The sequence below is a fragment of the Primulina eburnea genome, unplaced genomic scaffold (assembly GCF_022965805.1).
Source record: "Primulina eburnea isolate SZY01 unplaced genomic scaffold, ASM2296580v1 ctg813_ERROPOS5677299, whole genome shotgun sequence".
Lineage (NCBI taxonomy): Eukaryota > Viridiplantae > Streptophyta > Magnoliopsida > Lamiales > Gesneriaceae > Primulina > Primulina eburnea.
The window spans coordinates 78,888-100,000 of NW_027331583.1; the positions used below are offsets into that span (position 1 = coordinate 78,888).

Genomic DNA, 21,113 nt, shown 5'->3' on the forward strand with positions numbered 1-21,113 from the left:
ATTTTTTTAAGGTAGCCGGGAAAAGCGGAGGTAGGAAGGGTTAAATGCCGGGCCTTAAACGTCAAACCACCAAATTGTCCACCCTCTCTTGAAATTGCCAACTATTTTAAAATCAATTTTTTTTCAACAACAAAACTTAGAATATGAGAGAAAAATCCAATGTGGATTTTGGTTTGGGAAAAAAATTTGAGAATATCAAGAAAACTTACTAAATTTCGTTATTTCTTATTTAAACTAAAAGACAAAATGAAGAGTAATTGGTAATGGTTGGAGTTTTAAGTAATATTTCCTCACATTTAATATGTATAGATAAGGATTCGTCATTTAATGGAGGTTGTTATTTTTTATTTTGATTTTATGTCTTTATTTAATTAGATTTGTACACTTGAAAATGGATGCTTCGTTCTGCTTTTGGAGACATAATTTCGAAGGGTCGCTTTACCAAATATTGCCCATATGTCACCATATTTTCCATGGTATATTTTACACAACGTACCGAATGTGGATGATTTATTATGTTTTTCTTTATTAAAAAAAACCCTAATTAAAAAATTTTGACTATAGTAACGAGTAATATTATTAATTAAAAGAATAAGAAAAATTGTAATTTTGGATCTAATTATTTGTATTTTCACGATTTCGGTAATCTATTTTGTGAAAATTAGATCTTAGTCATATATTTTTCATTTTTTAACAAATTCATTCTCATTCATGGGATGAGTAATACAACACCTCGCACATCATCACAACATCAATATTATGTCGGGAAAAAAAATTGATAACGTGCTAAGATTACAATTTGACAAGATAAATACAAAAATCGTGAAGAGACGAAATTATGATTCTAAAATTTTAATTTTTTTTAAAAAATATACATTGGTGAGAAAATATTTGAAATGAAACTTAAAAAATAATATTTAAAGATAGAAAGAAATGAATTAGAAGTAGATCATATGAATTTTATTAGGAATTTGAGTAGGTTGGAGGAATTTATTATTATAGATATTTTATCTCAAAAATTTAAAAAAATAATGATTATAATAGGATACTTTTATCCACACACAAGCATATAAGTTAGTATAAATATTAGGCAAAATTTTTTAATTTTTTTGCCTAATATTTATATTTAGAGGAAGAATTAGGGCTTGTACGGTCTCTAAATATGGCTGTAATGTGTTAGGGTCAAGTCTCATGATCTCATGAATGATGCGTGCTTATGTCATTCATCGAGTATTTTTCAAATAATAATAAAAATCTAATGTAAAGCATACGTAAAAAGCATATAATAATAATAATAATAATAATAATAATAAGCTATAGTTTTATTGCATCGAGAGTAAAAGTTTGTTTTGGTCAAACTTATTTTATTATTATCCCAAAAAAATGAAGCCATTGGTTGTTCTGAAATTTGCCCTCGAACTTCACATTCCCATTTTAGATTTCGCAATGATTGGGTCGATAGATGTTGCCAATTAATTTCAATCGAAATCCAAAAATTATAAATAAATAAATAAAAGCTCAATGGTAAATAAATTATCGTTTCTCTTAAAAAACTCATCATATCGATTTCATAAAACCAACTTATTAAGTGAAATTTTTTTTTTTCAAAATATCTTTAACCAGTAATTAGTTGGTAATTAAAAAGGTTATTTTTTTATAAAATAAGAAAAGAAAAAGAGCTAATTGTTTGTGTTGAATATAGTAATCGAAACGTTGTTCTTGAGCTATTGTACATGTTAAAATATTTGAATTCACCGTTCTCGCTATTTATAAGTAGCAAAAGCTCGGTCTTGAAAAAAGGTTGACAGATAGATACATGTTTTTTTAATAATATTATTATTTTTATATTGTATATTTGTATTGATTTAGAGTTTTTTTTTTACCTACAAATTAAGCTAGTATTTTTTTACAAAAAATAAAATAAAATTTCCTGGGGAATTAAGGTTAGCGTCAAGGATAGGTGAATGATTGCATTAAATTCCGAACCTCAGCGATGAAATTGGGTTTGGTCGGATTCCCATCGCGAAGAAAACGACGAGTTTTACTCATCTACAGATGTATATTTCAAGAATCCATTCCATAATATTCCAGACATCGATCCTCATTTCCTGTGGAAATTTGAACTACTTGATTTCCGACAAAACATTAATGTTCCATCTAAAAATGGGTAAGATACAACGAATTAATGCAAAGAATAAAAAATTCATCACCGATAAAATTAACAAATCGATTAAATTTTATAATAATTTTTTTATATAATTTTTCATAAATTGATGATATTTATACTCTAATTTATGAGTAGTTTTTTATACTCAAAATGGAGCATGACCAGCATAAATTGAAGTAGCCTTTTAAATTTTCAGTGCAATATCTTAGATTGTTAAACTAACATGAGTCATTTTTTCAGTCCAACAAGGTTAATTAACATTGTTTTTATATTACATGTTTTACATAAAAAAAAAAATCATATGTTAATGGATTTACAGAATAGATATATGTATTGATATGTTGTCCACCAACCATATTCAAATCAGTGCTCACTGCTTATATGATACACTTAATAAATGTGAAGAAACATACCAAAATATCACGTATTCTAGATACTGCATGTACATAAGAACAATATAAATTTAATATTAAATCCACGCTACGATAAAATGACATGCAATTGGTTAGAAACTTTAAACAAGAGATTAAAATCAAAATTTTGATGTAAGAAATAAATAATATTCGTCTCCCTATTCATATTTCATTAGCCAAATTTTTCCTTCTTTTTTTTTTTTTTTTGAACAATTTAATCGGTTGGCCAAAGAAATGAAAACGCAGGAAGTATATTGAGATGCAAGGCTCTAAGCGTGCACTTATTACTTATTTTTTAATTTAAAAAATAAATAAAATGTTACCTTATTTTATTTCAACGATTATTTAATTAGCTATATTAAAATAAGAACATAAAATTGCAGATTCAGTCCTTAAATTATTAAGAATCTATATTTTTGTCTAATTTGTAAGCAACTATTATCTAATTCGACAATGGTCCTTAAAATAATCTCGTTTTTTTTTTTGTTTCCCTTTGTTTTACGATTGAGACAACTCTGAAAAGCTAACTGGCTCAGCAAGAAGACAATAAAATTTTGGCTCTATTCCTTCTTCAGTAACGAGAAAATTGCTTGTTTCAAAAAAATTAAAAATTGCTCCATTATGTATTAAGAAAATATTAAATAGGAAAATAGCTCATTTATTTTTGACAAAAACTTGTATGAGACGATCTCACCGGTCGTATTTGTGAGTATGTTTTTTATTTGGGTTATCCATGAAAAAATATTAATGCTAGTAGGCTTGACCTGTCTCACAGATAAATATTCGTGAGACCGTCTCACAAGAGACCTACTTTTTATTTTGATAATATATTTAGAAATAAATTGTCATATGGTCATAAAACACAAAATCCACATGCACTTATTGTCTCGTTTTTATTTTCGGGAAATTGGCCTTCAGTTCCCGGCCGTCGTTTTTTTTTGTGTTCAGTCCCTGGGTACTTTTTTAGTATCATATTTACACATGAAGTGTACCACATTTCCACATGAAGTGTACCATATTTTGTATGACATAGTACCACAATTTTGTGGATAGGGAGTGAACCCAAAGAAATGTTTTGATTGAGGATTCTCACCACTTTCCCTTTTTATTTAGTACACATTCCCAAAAATTATTTTAAAACATTAAAATTGCTAAAATATCGAAACACAAAAATGGCCGTGTTTCTAAATTTTTTTGAGTACTTTAATGTCTCAACTTAATTATTCAAGTGATTCACAGTTTTACCAAAATCTATAATAAATCATAATAATATAATCGTATTATTTAAATCGTACGTCAACTCAAAACACAACGTTTTCGTATCTCTTTGCGGAAAACGATTCCACCAAACAAAACTCTTACTGAAGTGTTGCTATATCAAACATGTACATTCTTGAGATTAACACACACACGCATTCTTTAGATTAATGAGTCACTGAATTGTCCACTCTTGGTTTATTGCTTGGTAATTATAATATAATATGATGATATTTTCGTATATCGAGGATTGTAGAATTTTTAATGGTGACATTATACTCTAATTAATACATAATATCGAGTAGTCGGTGCGTTTTGTCCCATTAATGGCCCCTGGTTTTGTGGCATCTCGGATTGGTTTAGTAATAAACAATTTTTGTTTTTCTTTTTTGTTAAGAAATAGCTCATTTAAAAGAGTATATTTCTTGTGAGACAGTCTTACGAGTCTTTATCTGTGAGACGGGTCAATCTAACTGATATTCATAATAAAAAGTAATACTCTTAACATAATAATAATACTTTTCATGGATGACCCAACTAAGATATCCGTCTCACAAAATACGATTTGTAAAATCGTCTCACATAACTTTTTGTCAATTTAAAATTTATATAAATATCAATTATTAATTAATATTAGATAATATAACTAATCTACATCTTCACCGATAAATGAATACATTTGAATAACAACTTCGTGGGTCAAAGTCATGTCACATAAATTTCGGGTGTTTCCAAGTGAAAACCGGAATATAATATAATTTTGTAAAAATAAATTTAAATGATTTTTTTTAAGATAATATAAACATTTATAAAAATAAATGTTTTACTCTTTATTAAGTTGTATTTATTCTATCAGTGTCATTGCTGAGGAAATATAAAATCGTTAGCATACACAATATCTCGTTATCGTCGTCGTTTTTGTCGAACACACCACAAAAACCTTTTTCTTTTGGCAGTGGGAAACAAATAAAAAAAAACATTGTTTAAGGTAGTTTAAGAGAGATACACACATTAATCGACAGTTTGTAAAAGTTTTATTGCAAAAAAATATTTAAGCTATTTAAAACAAATAAAAGATAAATTCTTACGGAAGAAACCTGTATAAGAAACTATCGGAACATAAATTATTATTTTTAACGTCGTAGGGACTAATATGGGCTGGACTAAGATGAAATTATTAATGTGGGCTTTGACAAAGGTATTGAAAAACAAGATCGTGCTCTAGCCCAATGGGCCATATCCATCTTACACCGTGTATCCACGACAAATTCAGCTCAATTCAACCTAGACAATAGATCAGACAAAGTCATCAAAATAAATTTATTTAGATATTCATATATTAAACTCAAGTTTAAGAAATTCATTTAAATATTATATTTACTTATGTAATATTTATTTTAATTTAGCAATTTATTAAATTAATTTAAGTTTATTGAACTTTAAAGTAAATCAAGTATTATACGTAAAATGAAGTACAACATTGTTAATATATATATATATATAAAATTGACTTTAGTTAATTATCACAACAGAGATGCCAATTAATTATTTGTTGGGTCAACAACCCCTCGTCGAAGTTAATCATTAAAGATAAGTTTTACCTTATCTCCATTCATTAAATATTGTACATTATCCAACTGTATATTTGGCCCCCACTTCCTTTTTCTTTGTCGAATTATCGCGCACGCGCGCACACACGCGTATATATATGCGCGCACACGCGTATATATATATATATATATATATATATATATATATATATATATATATATATATATATATGTATGTATGTATGTATATATATATATATATATATATATATATATATGTATGTATGTATATGCACGTAAAAGATTTAAAGTACATATGTTCATTTACAAAAACTAACGTGATCATGTCTCATATAAAAGGTTTGTGAGATTGATCTTGAACGCGATCCATAAAAAGTATTATACAAAACTTATATGAGAATATCTTACAAAACAAATTTATGAAACAAAACTAACAAAATCCGACCCATAAAAACACTACTTTAATATTCAGAATATTATTTTAAACTGCAAAAATACCATTTGTTATAAGTTATGTTGTGGAGAAATATTTTCTAACATGTCTATTTGAGTGAAAACTATTTGATGTGTGAAAAATATTATTATTTATATTTAAAATATTGTTTTTAATTGAAAAATATCTTTTTTGTTATTAATATTATGTGATATGAGTTGATTTGACTAAAAAATATTGTTTTTTTGTCAAACATATTATTTTCAATGTATGTATAAATATGGTCGACTCGTCTCACGATTAATTAAATATGAGCACGTTGCATTTGAGACATGATAAAATTATGCCGGTTGCTGCCAAGAAGCTGACCGACAGCACCAAAAATGTTCCAATCGGCCAGTCTAGTAGGCAAGGATCCTTGACGCCGGTTAATCGCCCTAATGCGTCCTAGATGCAACAAAGGGAGCCACTTTCGAAAGTGGAATTTGAAAGAAAAAAGCATCTATTTAAGAAACGTGAAGAAGAATAGGCAAAAAAATGGGTGCTCGATTATTACACGTTCACAGAGTTATATAAAAAGAATAATCATATTAAATTTGCGTATTAATTGCAAGGAAGATATTATATTTTTAGAATCTAAGAAATTTTTACACGAGACATGTTCAGATGATACACTACAACTAGAATTTATTTTGAATATGTTGACAAGTATGTTAAACAGTAAAATATTGTTCATATTATAACAAACAATCTAAATTGATTATAGAAAAAAGCAGCATGGGATCTTTGAAGTTCCCGTGAAACTCGCACCGTCACATGACACTACAAAAAAAAAAACCGGGGCTAGCGACGGTCAAAACCGTCACTAAAACCATGAGGCGACGGTTATAGCGACGGTTTGGTGGTCTGTAACCGAAGGTCGCGTCGCCTTCCTATGGCGACGGTTTCTCAATACCCGTTATCAATTAGCGACGGTTTTAGGGAAAAACACTTTCGCTATGTCTCGACGGTTTACATAAACCGTCGCTAAATTCAACGACGGTAACATAGAGATCGTCGCTAATTTAAGCGACAGTTTTTTAAACACCGCTGCTTCATTAAAAGACGGTTTTACAAAAACTCGTCGCTATATATAACGACGGTTTTTAAAACCCGTCGCTACATATAGCGACGGTGTTTGACAAGACCGTCGCTTTTTATGCGAAGATTTTTAAATAAACCGTAGCTTCATGAAGCTACAGTTTTTAATCTATCTAGTCAAAAAAATTCATTCTTGATTTACAAAATTAATAATATAATACGGTGAAATTCATAAATAAAATACTAAGCAAAAATTAAATATTAAATTTTTCCTAAAGATAACGTTTTAAAAACCTGACGTGCGCGGAGAAGTATGCAGATTCACGTAATGCTGTAAGATCACACCGAAGAGCAAATCTACGAAATTAATATGAAAAATGTTAGTACGAAAAAAAAAAGAAACTGCAAACAAATTGATTGAGTTTCGGTACTACCAAGAAGAAAGGCGAAAATCGCGTGATGAAAATATTTGTTTGCGAACTGGTATATATATAATCATAGCGACAGGTTTTTACTAAATCATCGCCATTAGCTACAGTTTTGAGTTAAACCGTCGCCAATAGCGACTGTTTTTGACTAACCGTCGCCGGTCTATATCGACGACAGTATTTACACAACCGTCGCTAGTAGCGACAGTAGTCCAAAACAGTCGCTATTCGCGATGGTTTTGATCTAAACCGTCGTCAATAGCGACTGTTTTTTAAAACCGTCGCCAATACTTTCATGAATGTATTGGCAAGCTTTCAAGATTTAAAATGGTTATTTGGCAAAGCATTCAAAACGAATTCATGTAAAAAAATGATGATATAATTTATCCACCACTAAATATAATACCCGTACTCCAAGACATTAAACTATAAATGCTATAATGCGGAAGTCTTATAAAAGGTTTGGAGAAAATGATAACTAATAAAATTTTGGCAAAGATTTCCAATAAGTATAAACTTACCAAATATTCCCAAGCAAACAAAATAAATATTACCACAATCAATCTACTTAACTATACCAAAACCATACAATAATAAACTATGAATACAATGCAATAACCAGATCAAAGTTAACATGAAATATCAACACTTCCATCAACTATACTCATAAACCATAACAATATATCCATAATACTAAACCATAGAATAACATCATTGACGATAGAAGGATAAAGGTTGAGATATTACAATCTTATGAAATATTTATGGTGCTCAGAGACCCAAATTGGTAACAGTGGCATTGATGAAGTTGAACAGGTTCGAGGCTCACTTCGAAAATAGTTGATGAAGCAAGTGGAACAGATGAAATTCCACAACCTCGAAAATTCTCTAGAGTGAGAGAATTTCACGAGAATCATTTTTTTTGTACCCTCAAGAAGAAGAGAACAATCATAATAATGATATTGAGTTTGTGTCCGATGAAAAAAAAAAGTTTTAAAATTATAAAAAAGAAGTGAGATATATAAATTGGTGATATTCGATTAGTTGGTTAATTTTGAATGCGTTTTTTTAATTATAAAAAGAAGGACAAAAACTTGTGTGAGACGGTCTCACGGGTTGTATTTGTGAGACGGATCTTTTATTTGGATCATCCATGAGAAAATATTATTTTTTATGCTTAGAGTATTGTTTTATATTGTGAATATCCATAGGGTTGACCCGTCTCACAGACTAAGATCCGTGAGATGGTCTCACATGAGACTCACTCAAAAAGAAGTGAGACAAATTTTAGTTACTTGATACCCACTCAAGTTCATTAACCATTTTCTTAGCCTCGATCGGACTCAATAGTCAATAGCAAAATCCGAACCAAGAAGATTGATACATTATTCAACTATCACAGTTGTCACATTAAGCTCTTGATCGAATCGCTTCCCGAACTATGTATCCGATAATTCGCGTGTATATATAGGTTTATACATGATTTTATTAATATTTTTCAACTTAGTTTATCTTATTATTTTAGTACCTTTTAGAATTTGAAAAAAAAAATTAGAATACGAGATACGCTAGTTAATAAGTAGAGTAAGTAGGTGAGTAATAAACATTTAATAAAGTATAATATATGATATTTTTGTATAATAGAAAGGGTCCCGAGAAACAAAAATAATAAATAAAAAAATAGGTGGCATTTGTACAGACGTACACATTGATAAAATTAATGATGAATAGAGTAGCAGCCAGTTGTCCAATCCTTATGCCAGAGACTTGAAGATTTCTTATCCAACCCTCAAATCCATTCAAATTATTTTATTCAAATAAAATAAAAAAATCTGCCACGTCGACACCCCATCGACGCAATGGATAGGTATTCGACCTACCAAATATTAATTCTACGCCTACACGTTTTTTTATTATCTGATATTAACTATGATTTTAACACCTAATCCATATCCATGATAATCTATTATTTATGATATCCATTTCTATAATATTTTATAATATATTTGTTGAGTAGGTCTCTTGTGATACGATCTCACGAATCTTTATTTGTGAGACAGTCTTACGAATCTTTATTTGTGAGACAGGTCAACCCTTCCGATATTCACGATAAAAAAGTAACACTTTTATGGATGATCTAAATAAGATATCTGTCTCACAAAAATACGACCCGTGAGACCGTCTGACACAAGTTTTTGCCATATTTGTTTGTCAGACTGATCGATTATCTATATAATAAAATTGAATAACGAAATCATTTCATAAATTTTTTGTGATATAATAATATCTTTTTTATTTTATTATAACACAAATTATTAAATTAGCTCAATCGTTACGTTGTGAATTTAATAATAGTTAGTAACTGTTGGAATTTTGTAGATGGCTGAAGAGTCTTTTACCAGATTACAGCGTTTTTTGTTCTCCCTTATCAATTTACCGTAGTTTTAAAAAAGTTATTAAAATATTGTAAAAAAAAATTTAATTACTCCCCCGCCCTTCCAAATGGTGTGTGTGTGTGTGTGTGTGTGTGTGTGTGTCGGGGGGGGGGGGGGGGGGGGAATTAATTGTATTCCCCCGCCTGTAGGGGAGGCGGGGGAGAGTTTATATATTTGTTTGGAATGTTTATGATAAAATTTAAGTTTAAGTTAGTTTTTAAAACTAACACTTAATTAAATTAAATTCCAATTATATCTTTTGAATCATTTTCATAATGACACAAAACACGTTAAATTAAGTCAAATAAGAGGGATTGTTTCATATTATCATCATAATTAAATTTGGTATTAGATTAAATAAATAATCAAACTAACATATTAATTATGTTAAGAGTGAGTCTCATGTGAGACCGTCTCACGGGTCATAATCCGTGAGACGGGTCAATCCTACCCATATTCACAATAAAAAGTAATACTTTTAGCATAAAAAGTAATACTTTTTCATGGATGACCCAAATAAGAGATCCGTCTCACAAATACGACTCGTGAGACCGTCTCACACAAGTTTTTGCCTTATGTTAATTGCTAAATATGTTAATTAACTTTTTACATTGTTTTTGTGAATACATACGTTGTTAATATAAATAATCATTTTCACAACTCTATTCAAACTATTCTTTAAGAATTTAAAATTTAGATCTAATATTTTGTAATATTAATTTATTACTTTGTATGTAGTAGCATTTTTTTAAGATTAGATCTAATATTTTGTAATATTAATAATTTGTGAAATGTAAAAGAAAAAATTATGATTTAATAGTATCATTTAATTAAAATATTAGACATAAATAATAAAATAATATCTAAAAAATTTATTAGACATGAATTTAATCATCGAGATAAACTTTTATATGTTTATTATTTTTGAGTGTTAAATTAAGGATAACGCAATATAATATATTTATTTCAATTATTATTCGAAAAATTTTAGGGAATAAAATGGGTCAAATGTTTTTTGATAAAAAATAATTCACTAAGTTGTAATAGTGAAAAAGGTAGTTGACAATTATAAAATAATGCAATGCTATATTATAAAATCTTTAACAAACAAGAATATTTTAAAAAATAGTGTCTTAAGATGGACTATAATAATTAAATTTATATCAATTAAATCACAATGAAATTATATATAAATTATATCAGAGACGGGCAATATTTTAAAAATAATACTCTCCCCCGTCTGTCGTACAAATGAGGGGAGAATTTCAATTAATTAAAACCCTCCCCCGCCTCCCCTACAGGCGGGGGAGGGGAAACCATTACTCCCCCACCCCACCCCCCATTTCGAAGGGCGGGGGAGTAAAAGCTTATCTTTTTTTAAAAACAAATTTTTTTTTATAATATTTTAATAACTTTTTCAAAATTAGGTAGATTGATAAGGGAGAACAAAAAACGCTGTAATCTGATAAAAGACCCATGGCGGAACGACTTCGAGCTTTTCGATAAACTTTGCAGACATTATTTTCAAACGAAACAAAAGGCTGGCTAGTGATGAGTAGTGATGCACGTTAAAATTAAGCAACAATTAATTTAGTAAGAATAACTATAAATTTCTGCTCGTTAATTATTAGTTTTTGTTTCTATATGTTGTTTTTTATTTTTATATATAAGATCAATGATTATAAATAAAAATAGTAAGTTTTAAAACTTAAAAATGCAAATATGAAGCAATTTGTGAAAAATCATTATACAAAAAATATATTCTGACAAAAATTTGTGTGAGACGGTCCCATAGATCTTATTTTGTGAGACGAATATTTATTTAGGTCATTAATAAAAAATATTACATTTTATGCTACAAGTATTATTTTATTGTGAATATGGATAGAGTTGATCCGTCTCACAGATAAAGATCCGTTAAACTGTCTCACAAGAGACATACTCTATATATTTATGGAACTCGACGTCAAATTATCGTTTTTTTATTGTAATAACTCGTTAATCTATACTATATTTTTTTAGAAGAGTTAAATCAAATAACTCTTTTAAATTGAAAATATTTTTTATTAATTTTTTAATATTATTTCATCAAATTAAAAATAATTAATAAGACATATATCGCATGAGTATCTTTTACTAATTAATTATAAATTATGACCATTGTTATAAGATTTTAATGCCATTAATTCGTGAAATAAATTAGTGTATAAAAAGTCATTAGTAATGATAATACGTAATAGGCATGGAACCGTTGGATTTATTTGACAAAATCTTTTTCTAATGATCATACATGGTTTTTCGCCATTTACACGTGACGCGAGGCTAACCTGCGCCGACATGTATACAAAGTGCAGTTGCCGCGTACAATGGATAATACCGAGAATAGAAGAAACATATATGCACACAAAATGACAAAATTTACTCATAAATTAATCGGAATTCGAAATTAATCAACGGGTACGGGCGGCCGTAGCGGGTAACAGCACACCTCCGCCTTTGACACCGGCGTCAAAGCCGACGGCGCGGCACTTGACCGAGTAGCATTGATTCACTGGAGAAGTAGAAGAAAACGACGCCGGAAAGATATTTGTTGTCCGGCGGTAGGTACCCAACCATTTGTTCTGCATGAAGCGGTGTTTCCTCCACGGTGGAAGGAGGAGGCCTCTGCGCTTCAGAGATCGTTTAGCAGCGTCGCTCATGACCTTCAAAATTTGCTTTAAAGTATCGCTGGTTCCCACAAAAACCGCCGGCAAGCATTTCTGGAGACGCTCGTAAGGCTCCGTAGGTCTCGCGATCTCGAATTCCGAAGCGAACTCCAAGTCGATGAAGTATCTCATGTTATGTTCCGGACGGATAACGTCGATGAACTCATGGTTCCCGGAAGTGAGTCCGCCAGAGCTGTCCCACTTGGTCTTGCAAATCGCCACGTTATAACCAAAATTTCTCAAAAACGCCATCACATTTCTCCGCACGGCCTGTTTACTTGATTTCGCGCATGAAAACACCTGCAGACCTCTCATGACATGAGCCAAAAGCACATTCTGAAACAAATCTCTCTGATCCCGCAGGATCGGCTCAATCAAATCCACATTCACCTCATTCGAATCAGAGATCGACGGATCACGCTCGCCATTATCCTCAGAGCATTCAGCATCCTCCGGAACAGAATCTCCGGCGTCACCGTTGAAGCCAAAGAAGATATCGGAGAGACTGGGCGAGATGACGCCATCCCCGTCCTGACCGCTGTGCTCACTTCCGCTGCTTACGTAACCCGGGTCAAAGCCATCACGGCCGACGATTCTGGCCTTCACCCTCTCATCCAACGGGTCAGTCACTCCCTTCATTCTAGTGTACATTTCTCAGCTTTCTTGAAATTTTTTTATCTCGAGTTTCTTTTTATCACGATATAAAAACAATTAAGGGGATGATAAATGGCATAATGCAGAGGAATTTACAAAAGAATATTCGAAATAAATAAAAAATTTGTGGATAAAGCTGAGACTGGTTGGAAAGTATATACTGAAGGTGTATTCGAGTGGGTGGGTTTTAAAATAGAGCGACCAGCATCAGGCATATCCGTTGGATTCTTCTATCCGTACTCTTACGTATACGGCTCTGATAAGGCCACGTGTACGTATTCTGGACCTCCAAGCACGTGTCATGCACGTGTTGGCACCTGGTTAACGTTTGGGGTTTATCCAGACACACTCAAAATTTTTTTAATATAATTTTATCATCTTAAGTAACTTTTATCTAAAAATAGAAATATCATTTGAAACCAAAATCAAATATATATATACACACACAGAGTAATATAACCAAATATATTAAAATTGCATATTCGATAAATTGTTATTATCAAATCTATATTTACATAAATTTATAAGTTGGATGTGTAATATATCAAAACTCTTGTGAGATCGTTTCACATATTAATTTTGTGAGACATATATATGATTCGATTAACTTAAAAAAATTATTATTTTTATGCCAAAAATATGACTTTTTATGATGATTATAGATCTAGTCAACTGATTTCACGGACAAAAATATATGAAGTCATCCCAACCATATTATAAAGGCCTTCTAGAAGTAAATTTTTTCCAATATGACTTAATAAAAATGTATTCGATCAAAAGTTTTACCACATCAATATATGATTTTAGCTTCAGTTTTCCTTCGTTTGGCTCGTGTTCTCCGTCTTCTTTTGATGCATCTCTTAATTTTATAATGTATATTTGCAAAGAACTGATAGGGGTGATACAAATCTTTATTTCACGAATTAAATTTTAAAAAACGATTATAATTGTAAATTATTATATTATTCGAAATATTGATTTATCATCTTTGTATAGTCCATCATATAATTTCATGAATAAAAAAATATTAAAATTTTAACATGCGTCCCAAATGGTAAAAATAGTAGTAATATGATGGATTATCCAATAGCAATAAATGGATGCGTGGATTTGGAGATTTGGGGTCGTCTCGGCTTCTGGGTAGACGATGGAGCTAATGCTTGAAATTAAGGGGAATGGAGTGTGGCTCTTGGTGATTGGAAGAGTTGAAAGCTAGAGAGACAAAATGGAGGTGAATGATTACTTGGGATTTATTCCATAATCAACACTTTTATGCCCAACCTAATTAATAACATATAGCTTGTGGTATAAATTATAAAAGATTATGTAATTTCTTTCTGTATATTAAATTTTCACAAAAAATCTTGTAATAATCAGTTAATTTTGTGAGACAGATTTCCGACCCAATTATTATTTGGATCAAAATGACTCGTCTAACATATATAAACATATAAGATCGTCTCACAACAAATTAGCTTTTAAATTTATGTAATCCCATTGTTTTGAAAACTTGTTAGTTGACGTTTATATGGTGTCTTAGGTCACAAGAAATTCAGTATTTTATTTCAAATGTGGAAATCTGGACGAATTTCGTTTGTGAGACGACTATTACGTTTTATCACTCTCTTCGATTTTTCGGATGCCAAAAATCTAAAAATGAAAAAAAAATGACTACGTACGTAAATTCAAATGTGAAATATGTATGAATTGATTTTTAGAAATTAAATTAAACTAGAACTACATGGCACATTAATTTGGCAACACCTTTTTACTTCCATATCCTCGTCTTTATTAAAAAATTATTACACCAACTTACAATTCATGTAATGATATTGGTTGTCATATCAGTTGAAAGATTTTTTTTTCATGTTTTTCAAACACATATCCTATCTTGATTGGGAAAATGTTGCCTGCCCCATCTAGAATTTAACGTTGTTTCTCCAGTCAACAGTTGTAAGGAATGATGGATATTACAATAAGATCACATTGATTTCTTAATGTTACACGTGTTAACATTGTGCGTCTGTTGTGAATAATGCATGTTCATTCATGAATGACATATATGCAATTTTAATGGAGCTCGAGCTCTATCTGATAAAAATTATCAAATATACATCTGATAATAAAAATACGAGAGATAGTCGAAAGATATAGGAGGTTGACTTTTTATAAGATAGGACGTCGATTTTATCGTATAGTAACACAAAACGGGATCCGTAAGGAAAAACACATTGAGCAATGTATGTGTGAAGTTGAAACACGATCATTTTTTGTTTAAGAAAATATTTGTTAAATCCTATTCTTGCAAAGGACTCAAAATGTTAGATGGTTTAAATGCCTCCTTCCAAATGGATATCAGACACCAAGTTTTTTAAGTATAAATATGTAATGAGATTGGATCAGATTACATGTAGTTTTTTCTTTAAAAATTCATTGATATGGAAGTACAAAACCACAGAACATATAATGGGCCAAAGTAAATAAGGTTGGGCTTTATCCATTCGATTTTTCCTGAGCCCAAAATGGGTAACGTCCATCGTGGACGTTTCTATTATACTTAGATGGATGTTATTTGAACCTGTATAATGATCCTTTACGTATATTAAAAGCTATAATAATAATAATAATAATTTTTTAAAACAAACCCAATATATAAAGTAGACAAATGATGACGAGATATATCTATCAACAAAATTGGGTAAATACATTCACCACAAGTAAACGAGGAAAAATAAGACTCAGCAAAATACACTAAACAATGAGTGATTGTGTTCGAACCTCTACAAATATTATGAAAATGTGAAAACAAGTCGGAAAAAACAAGGCTGCGCAAATTTGTAAGTTCACTGGAGGGCTGATTAGGGTAGATGAGATCTTACCTATATGAGTACTACCATCACTTCATTTCAAATGGTAAGATCTTGTCACACATACAATTTCAAAAAAAAAAATGGGTCCTATATATATGCATGGACAAATCTTGGCCATCCATCCTATCATGGGGCAATGTCCACATGAGTAAGATGAAATAAATCACTAATTAGCACAACCTCGTATCGCACGCACCAGTGTTTGTTTTTTTATGTAACATTTGTACCAAAGTAGTTTGAACTCCAAGTGGCAATTCCATTTCTTACTCTCTTCATCCCACTTATTTAAGTTGATTTCAAAAAAAATCCCACTTATTTAAGCTAAATTTCCTTTTTCATATATCTCAATCAGTGTTATATTTTATATTCTTTTACTAATTTATCTTTATTAAATTAATATAAATAACTATTTGTATAATTTATTATCCTATTAAAATCTTCGTTAAATGCCACGCCTACTCACAACTTAATGCCACATGTACAAATGTACGGCAATCAATAATATTTCTATAACAAATTCAAAACCAATTTATTATTTCAATTATTTGTAATGAAAACACAATCAATCATATGTATAATACAATCCGATCCACGGAAAATTCGACCCTGCCCCTGCAGGCAGTGCCTGCAGGGGCAGATCCAAGGGCCAGAATTTTTCTGGCCCTTGGTTTTTTTTTTTTTAAAAAATTCCCCCCCCCCCCCCATGAAATGATCTGGACCATTGATTGGGTGTGGGGGCAGAACCCCGATCCACATCTCACATGCAAAGTTGCAGGGGCGACTGACCCAATATACCCAACATTTATATGATAAAAATTTATGTGAGACGGTTTCACGGGTCGTATTTTGTGAATCGAATCTCTTACTTAGGTTATTCATGAAAAATTATTATTTTTTATACTAAGACTATTATTTTTTATTGTGAATATCGGTAAATTTGATATGTCTCACAGATAAAGATTCGTGAGACCGTCTCACAAGAGACCTACTTCACTTATATTTGTTAAAATGAAATAAAATTAAGTTTTTTTTTTAAAAAAACATATTCTAATAATTTTTTCACTTTTTCAAATAAGATTCAATAAATTAAATTGATGATCCATATTATTATAGAACTTTTTCGAAATAAAATTTAAAGCTAGTGTGATATTAAATAAAAAAATAATTATGATTGGAAATTAGAAATAATTTTTAAAAAAAATAGGGAGTGAAAAGGCCTTTGATCTTTGGCTTCCGCGTAGCTTGCCAGGTGTCTCGCCATGGATCTCAGCCTGCGTAGCTATGCGGGCCCATTCCCAATGTTACATTTACACGCACCACACACACTACACGTAATTCTCAACTCCAACATTTTCCCTTAATTCTTGTTCAATCACTTCACTGGGACAAGACACACACCGTGTCTGAAATCTAAATCAAACTATATTGGGATAATTGGATTACACACCGATTCCTAGGAGGAGTATAATTGGGAGATGGCGAAAAGTGGTGTGGTTGAGAGAGATCCGACGACGGTGGCGAAGGCAATGGAATTAAAGAAAGAGTTGCAGAAGTTGGTGAAGGCGATTGTGGATGAGGATGATGTTAATTTAGAGGCGATCGATAGAGCCCATCAAATGCTTTGTGATTTGAAGGAGCTGAAATTGAAGAAATCCGTTTTTTTGAAGCTTCACTATCAACGATTCGATCATGGGGCGGTGCCGGAGGAGTTTAAGTGCCGGCTTTCGAAGGAACTCATGAGGGATCCTGTGATTATTGCCACTGGACAGGTTTTTACTCTTACTTTATGAGTGATTTTACTGTTAACGCGACGTTTTTTTATGATTGCAAATGTGGAAGTGCGGAATTCTGTTGAATATATTCATTTTGACGACTGTTTGTGCCTGAGCTCGTGCTTTAATCTTTTGCTTGCTCAAGTTTACCCCTTTTTGTTAATCTTCCTATATGCACCGCTGGTTTTTTTCTTTGTGCGCTGATATTTGTTTGATCAGTCCTGCTTTTTCCAGTTTTCTGAAGATCCTTTTCTTAATCTTCTCCTTTTTGGGGGATCCATAGGTGATAATTCTTGGAGCTTATTGATACACTTTCTTCCCAGTTATTCTTTACCTTTATCATTGACATATTCCGAATGAATTTTGCAGACTTATGATAGGCCCTTTATTCAAAAATGGTTGAAATCTGGGAATCGGACATGCCCTGTTACTCAACAAGTACTCTCACACACTATACTTACGCCCAATCATTTGATCCGAGAAATGACAGCACAATGGTGCAAGGATCATGGGTTCAGATTGCCAGACTCTGTTCAGTATACTAATGAGGAGGTGTTGACTGAAGCTGATCGAATCCATTTCATTTCTTTGCTGGAGAAAATGTCTTCTACAGTACCCAAACAAAAAGAAGCCGCAAAAGAGTTGCGATTGTTGACGAAACAAATGCCTTCCTTCAGGGCCCTTTTCGGTGAATCTGTTGATTTCATACCTCAGTTGCTATCTCCACTTTCCAAAAGCAAGTTCCAAACCGATTTTCACTTGGAACTCCAAGAAGATTTGATCACCACGCTTTTGAATCTCTCAATTCATGACAACAACAAGAAGCTCGTTGCCGAAACGCCAGTGGTGATTCCTCTCCTTGTGGATGCATTGAAGTCTGGAACAATCGAGACGAGGAGCAATGCAGCTGCAGCCCTTTTCACATTGTCCGCCCTTGACTCGAACAAGGAGCTGATCGGTAAATCGGGTGCCTTGAAACCTCTCATCGATCTATTAAATGAAGGGTGTTCCTTAGCTATGAGAGACACCGCTTCAGCCATTTTTAATCTATGCATCATTCACGAGAATAAGTTGAGAGCCGTGAGAGATGGTGCGGTACGAGCAATCTTGGAAAAGATCAAGAGTAGAACGCACGTTGATGAGTTACTCTCCATCCTCGCTATGCTATCGACCAATCAAAAAGCGATAGAGGACATGGGAGAACTCGGGGCCATCCCATGCTTGCTCAGCATACTTAGGGAGACGTCTTGCGGAAGAAATAAGGAGAATTGCATCGCCATCCTACATACTATATGTTTTAGTGATCGTTCCAAGTGGAAAGAAATAAGGGACGAGGAGAATGTGTTCGGTACAATATCTCAGCTTGCTCAAAATGGAACTTCGAGGGCGAAAAGAAAAGCTGGTGGCATACTCGAGAAACTTAATAGGGCCCTCCATCTTACCCATACGGCATGATCGATCAAGTTTTCGAGGATGTATCCTGTAAATTATTCCCCATCATAAAAGTTAAGGTATCTTCTGGTCGTTTTTCAAGCTTCAAACTTCCTTGTATATGTATATTCTTTATCCGAACAAGGGTTTGATCTTAATTTTACGGCTCGCTTGCGGTTATTGTGAATAATACGGTGGGATGCTTTATCTATAAATTTTGCTGATGCATAGGTGTATTGGTTTGTTTCTAGTTGAAGTGAGATATTGTGCTGGTTTCAGTGATGGGTTGTTTCTTTGGTTTAATAATTCAGTAAATTGCTTTTCAATAAGTTTTATTAAATCATCAATACAAAAAGCGTTAAATAGTTGGTTTGGATTTATCAGAAAGCGATCAGATCCCACTTTATCGGAATTTTGCAACTATTTTATTCCTTCTTGATAGTGTAGTCCATTAAAACCTGCTCAATACGCTGGAATGTGTCTCCAATCGAAGTGCTCAACTATAAAGAAAAGATTCAACTTGGTTCTTTATTTTAATGGACTCTCATTTTCTCTCCTCTTTTTTTTAATTGGAAATTTTGCATTATTGATGGTTGGAGTTGTTTTGATGTTGAACGATGAGATTTGTATTTGAGGGATGAATCCAAATCCAAAGGAAACACGTAGCATAACGAAGTTGTGATTAATAATTGGAGGAGTGACTCCAGATTGGTTTTTGGAAAGTATAAGAAGAAAGAATTTGGCCATATTCTCGTGTTTTGTGGTCCATCCCACGGGCTGCCAAACTTATCAAATTTTATCTTGCAGTAAATATATATTTTAAAAGGACACTTGAAACGATGATGTCCTGTTTATGTTATATTGTGGGAGAACATTCAACTCTAAGTAAATGCTATTTCTGCTATGAAAATATGAGTCGCAAGCTATGAATAACTCCAAATTTTGCCATTGTGCCTTTTCTTTTATTTGTCAACTCTATGGACCCAATTTTTGTTACATATTTCTTATATTCATTACCCTGGCAAGGAATCTTGGTTTTATGTCCACCACAAACAAAGGTTTACTGATTTGGATATCTTTAATAATTTCAAATATAAACGCGAAGCCTTCTTTTACACACACACACACACACACACACACACACACACACACACACACAAATGTTTTTAACAATACATCTGTTTGTGATCAGAGTATTTTATTTGATTGCCGACAACTCCAAATATTCTAACTAGAAACTCCAAAACGAGATAGCGGGACAGGAAGGTCTGCAACCCCATGGCAGGCAGCCTGCCATGCACACCCCGTCATTTGGACGGATTGAGAAATTATCAACTCAACTCACTTATTTGGCTGAAAGAACACATCAAACCAATTTTTCTTTATGTTAACAGGACGGAGCCAACCTATTTTTTGACGGCTATATTTCTAACACTTGAAGCGTATTTCTCAACGAGCCCTACGAAAACATGGATGGGTGTCATCAATTTCAAAAGCAAGTAAAGATGCAAAGACTAAAGTACACAACAAAAATAACTAAAATTTATTATCGAATTTCACTTGTGTGAATCCTTCTATCGAGTATCTGCAATTTGACTATACATTTTCTAAGTGTCAACAACTGTCATAGACTTTCAAACAGCTTAGGTAAAGACAGTATTTTCGAACAACAAAACATTACAAGTCCAAGAACAATTTAAATCGAACAAACGGAACACGCAAAAATAATGCAGCATAAATCAAACGGACGATGTTATAAGGGATGCAAGTCTTCTACAACACTGTACAAGATTTGATTTTAGATAATGTACATTTTCAAAGAAGGGTCATCTGGATCTAATGTGCTTTTTCAAAACTTGAACAAATAATAAAATCATTGATCCGTCTTATAAGCCCA

General features: G+C 31.9%; 2 protein-coding genes across 3 annotated transcripts; one reads left to right on the forward strand and one right to left on the reverse strand.

Moving 5' to 3' along the window:
* Positions 1-12,021: 12,021 nt before the first annotated feature.
* Positions 12,022-13,559, reverse strand: LOC140822422 (uncharacterized). Its single transcript, XM_073183191.1, has one exon. The coding sequence runs from the start codon at positions 13,138-13,140 to the stop codon at positions 12,235-12,237; it is 906 nt and encodes a 301-aa protein (XP_073039292.1). The 5' UTR covers positions 13,141-13,559; the 3' UTR covers positions 12,022-12,234.
* Positions 13,560-17,249: 3,690 nt separating this feature from the next.
* On the forward strand, positions 17,250-19,396 carry LOC140822416 (U-box domain-containing protein 9-like). 2 transcript variants are annotated; one of them, XM_073183183.1, is made up of 3 exons: positions 17,652-17,782; positions 18,005-18,068; positions 18,155-19,396. In XM_073183183.1, the coding sequence occupies exon 3, from the start codon at positions 18,269-18,271 to the stop codon at positions 19,238-19,240; it is 972 nt and encodes a 323-aa protein (XP_073039284.1). In that variant the 5' UTR covers positions 17,652-17,782; positions 18,005-18,068; positions 18,155-18,268; the 3' UTR covers positions 19,241-19,396. The 2 variants fall into 2 exon arrangements, with proteins under 2 accessions (XP_073039283.1, XP_073039284.1); XM_073183182.1 differs by lacking the exon at positions 18,005-18,068 and having other exon boundaries at positions 17,250-17,782.
* Positions 19,397-21,113: the final 1,717 nt, after the last annotated feature.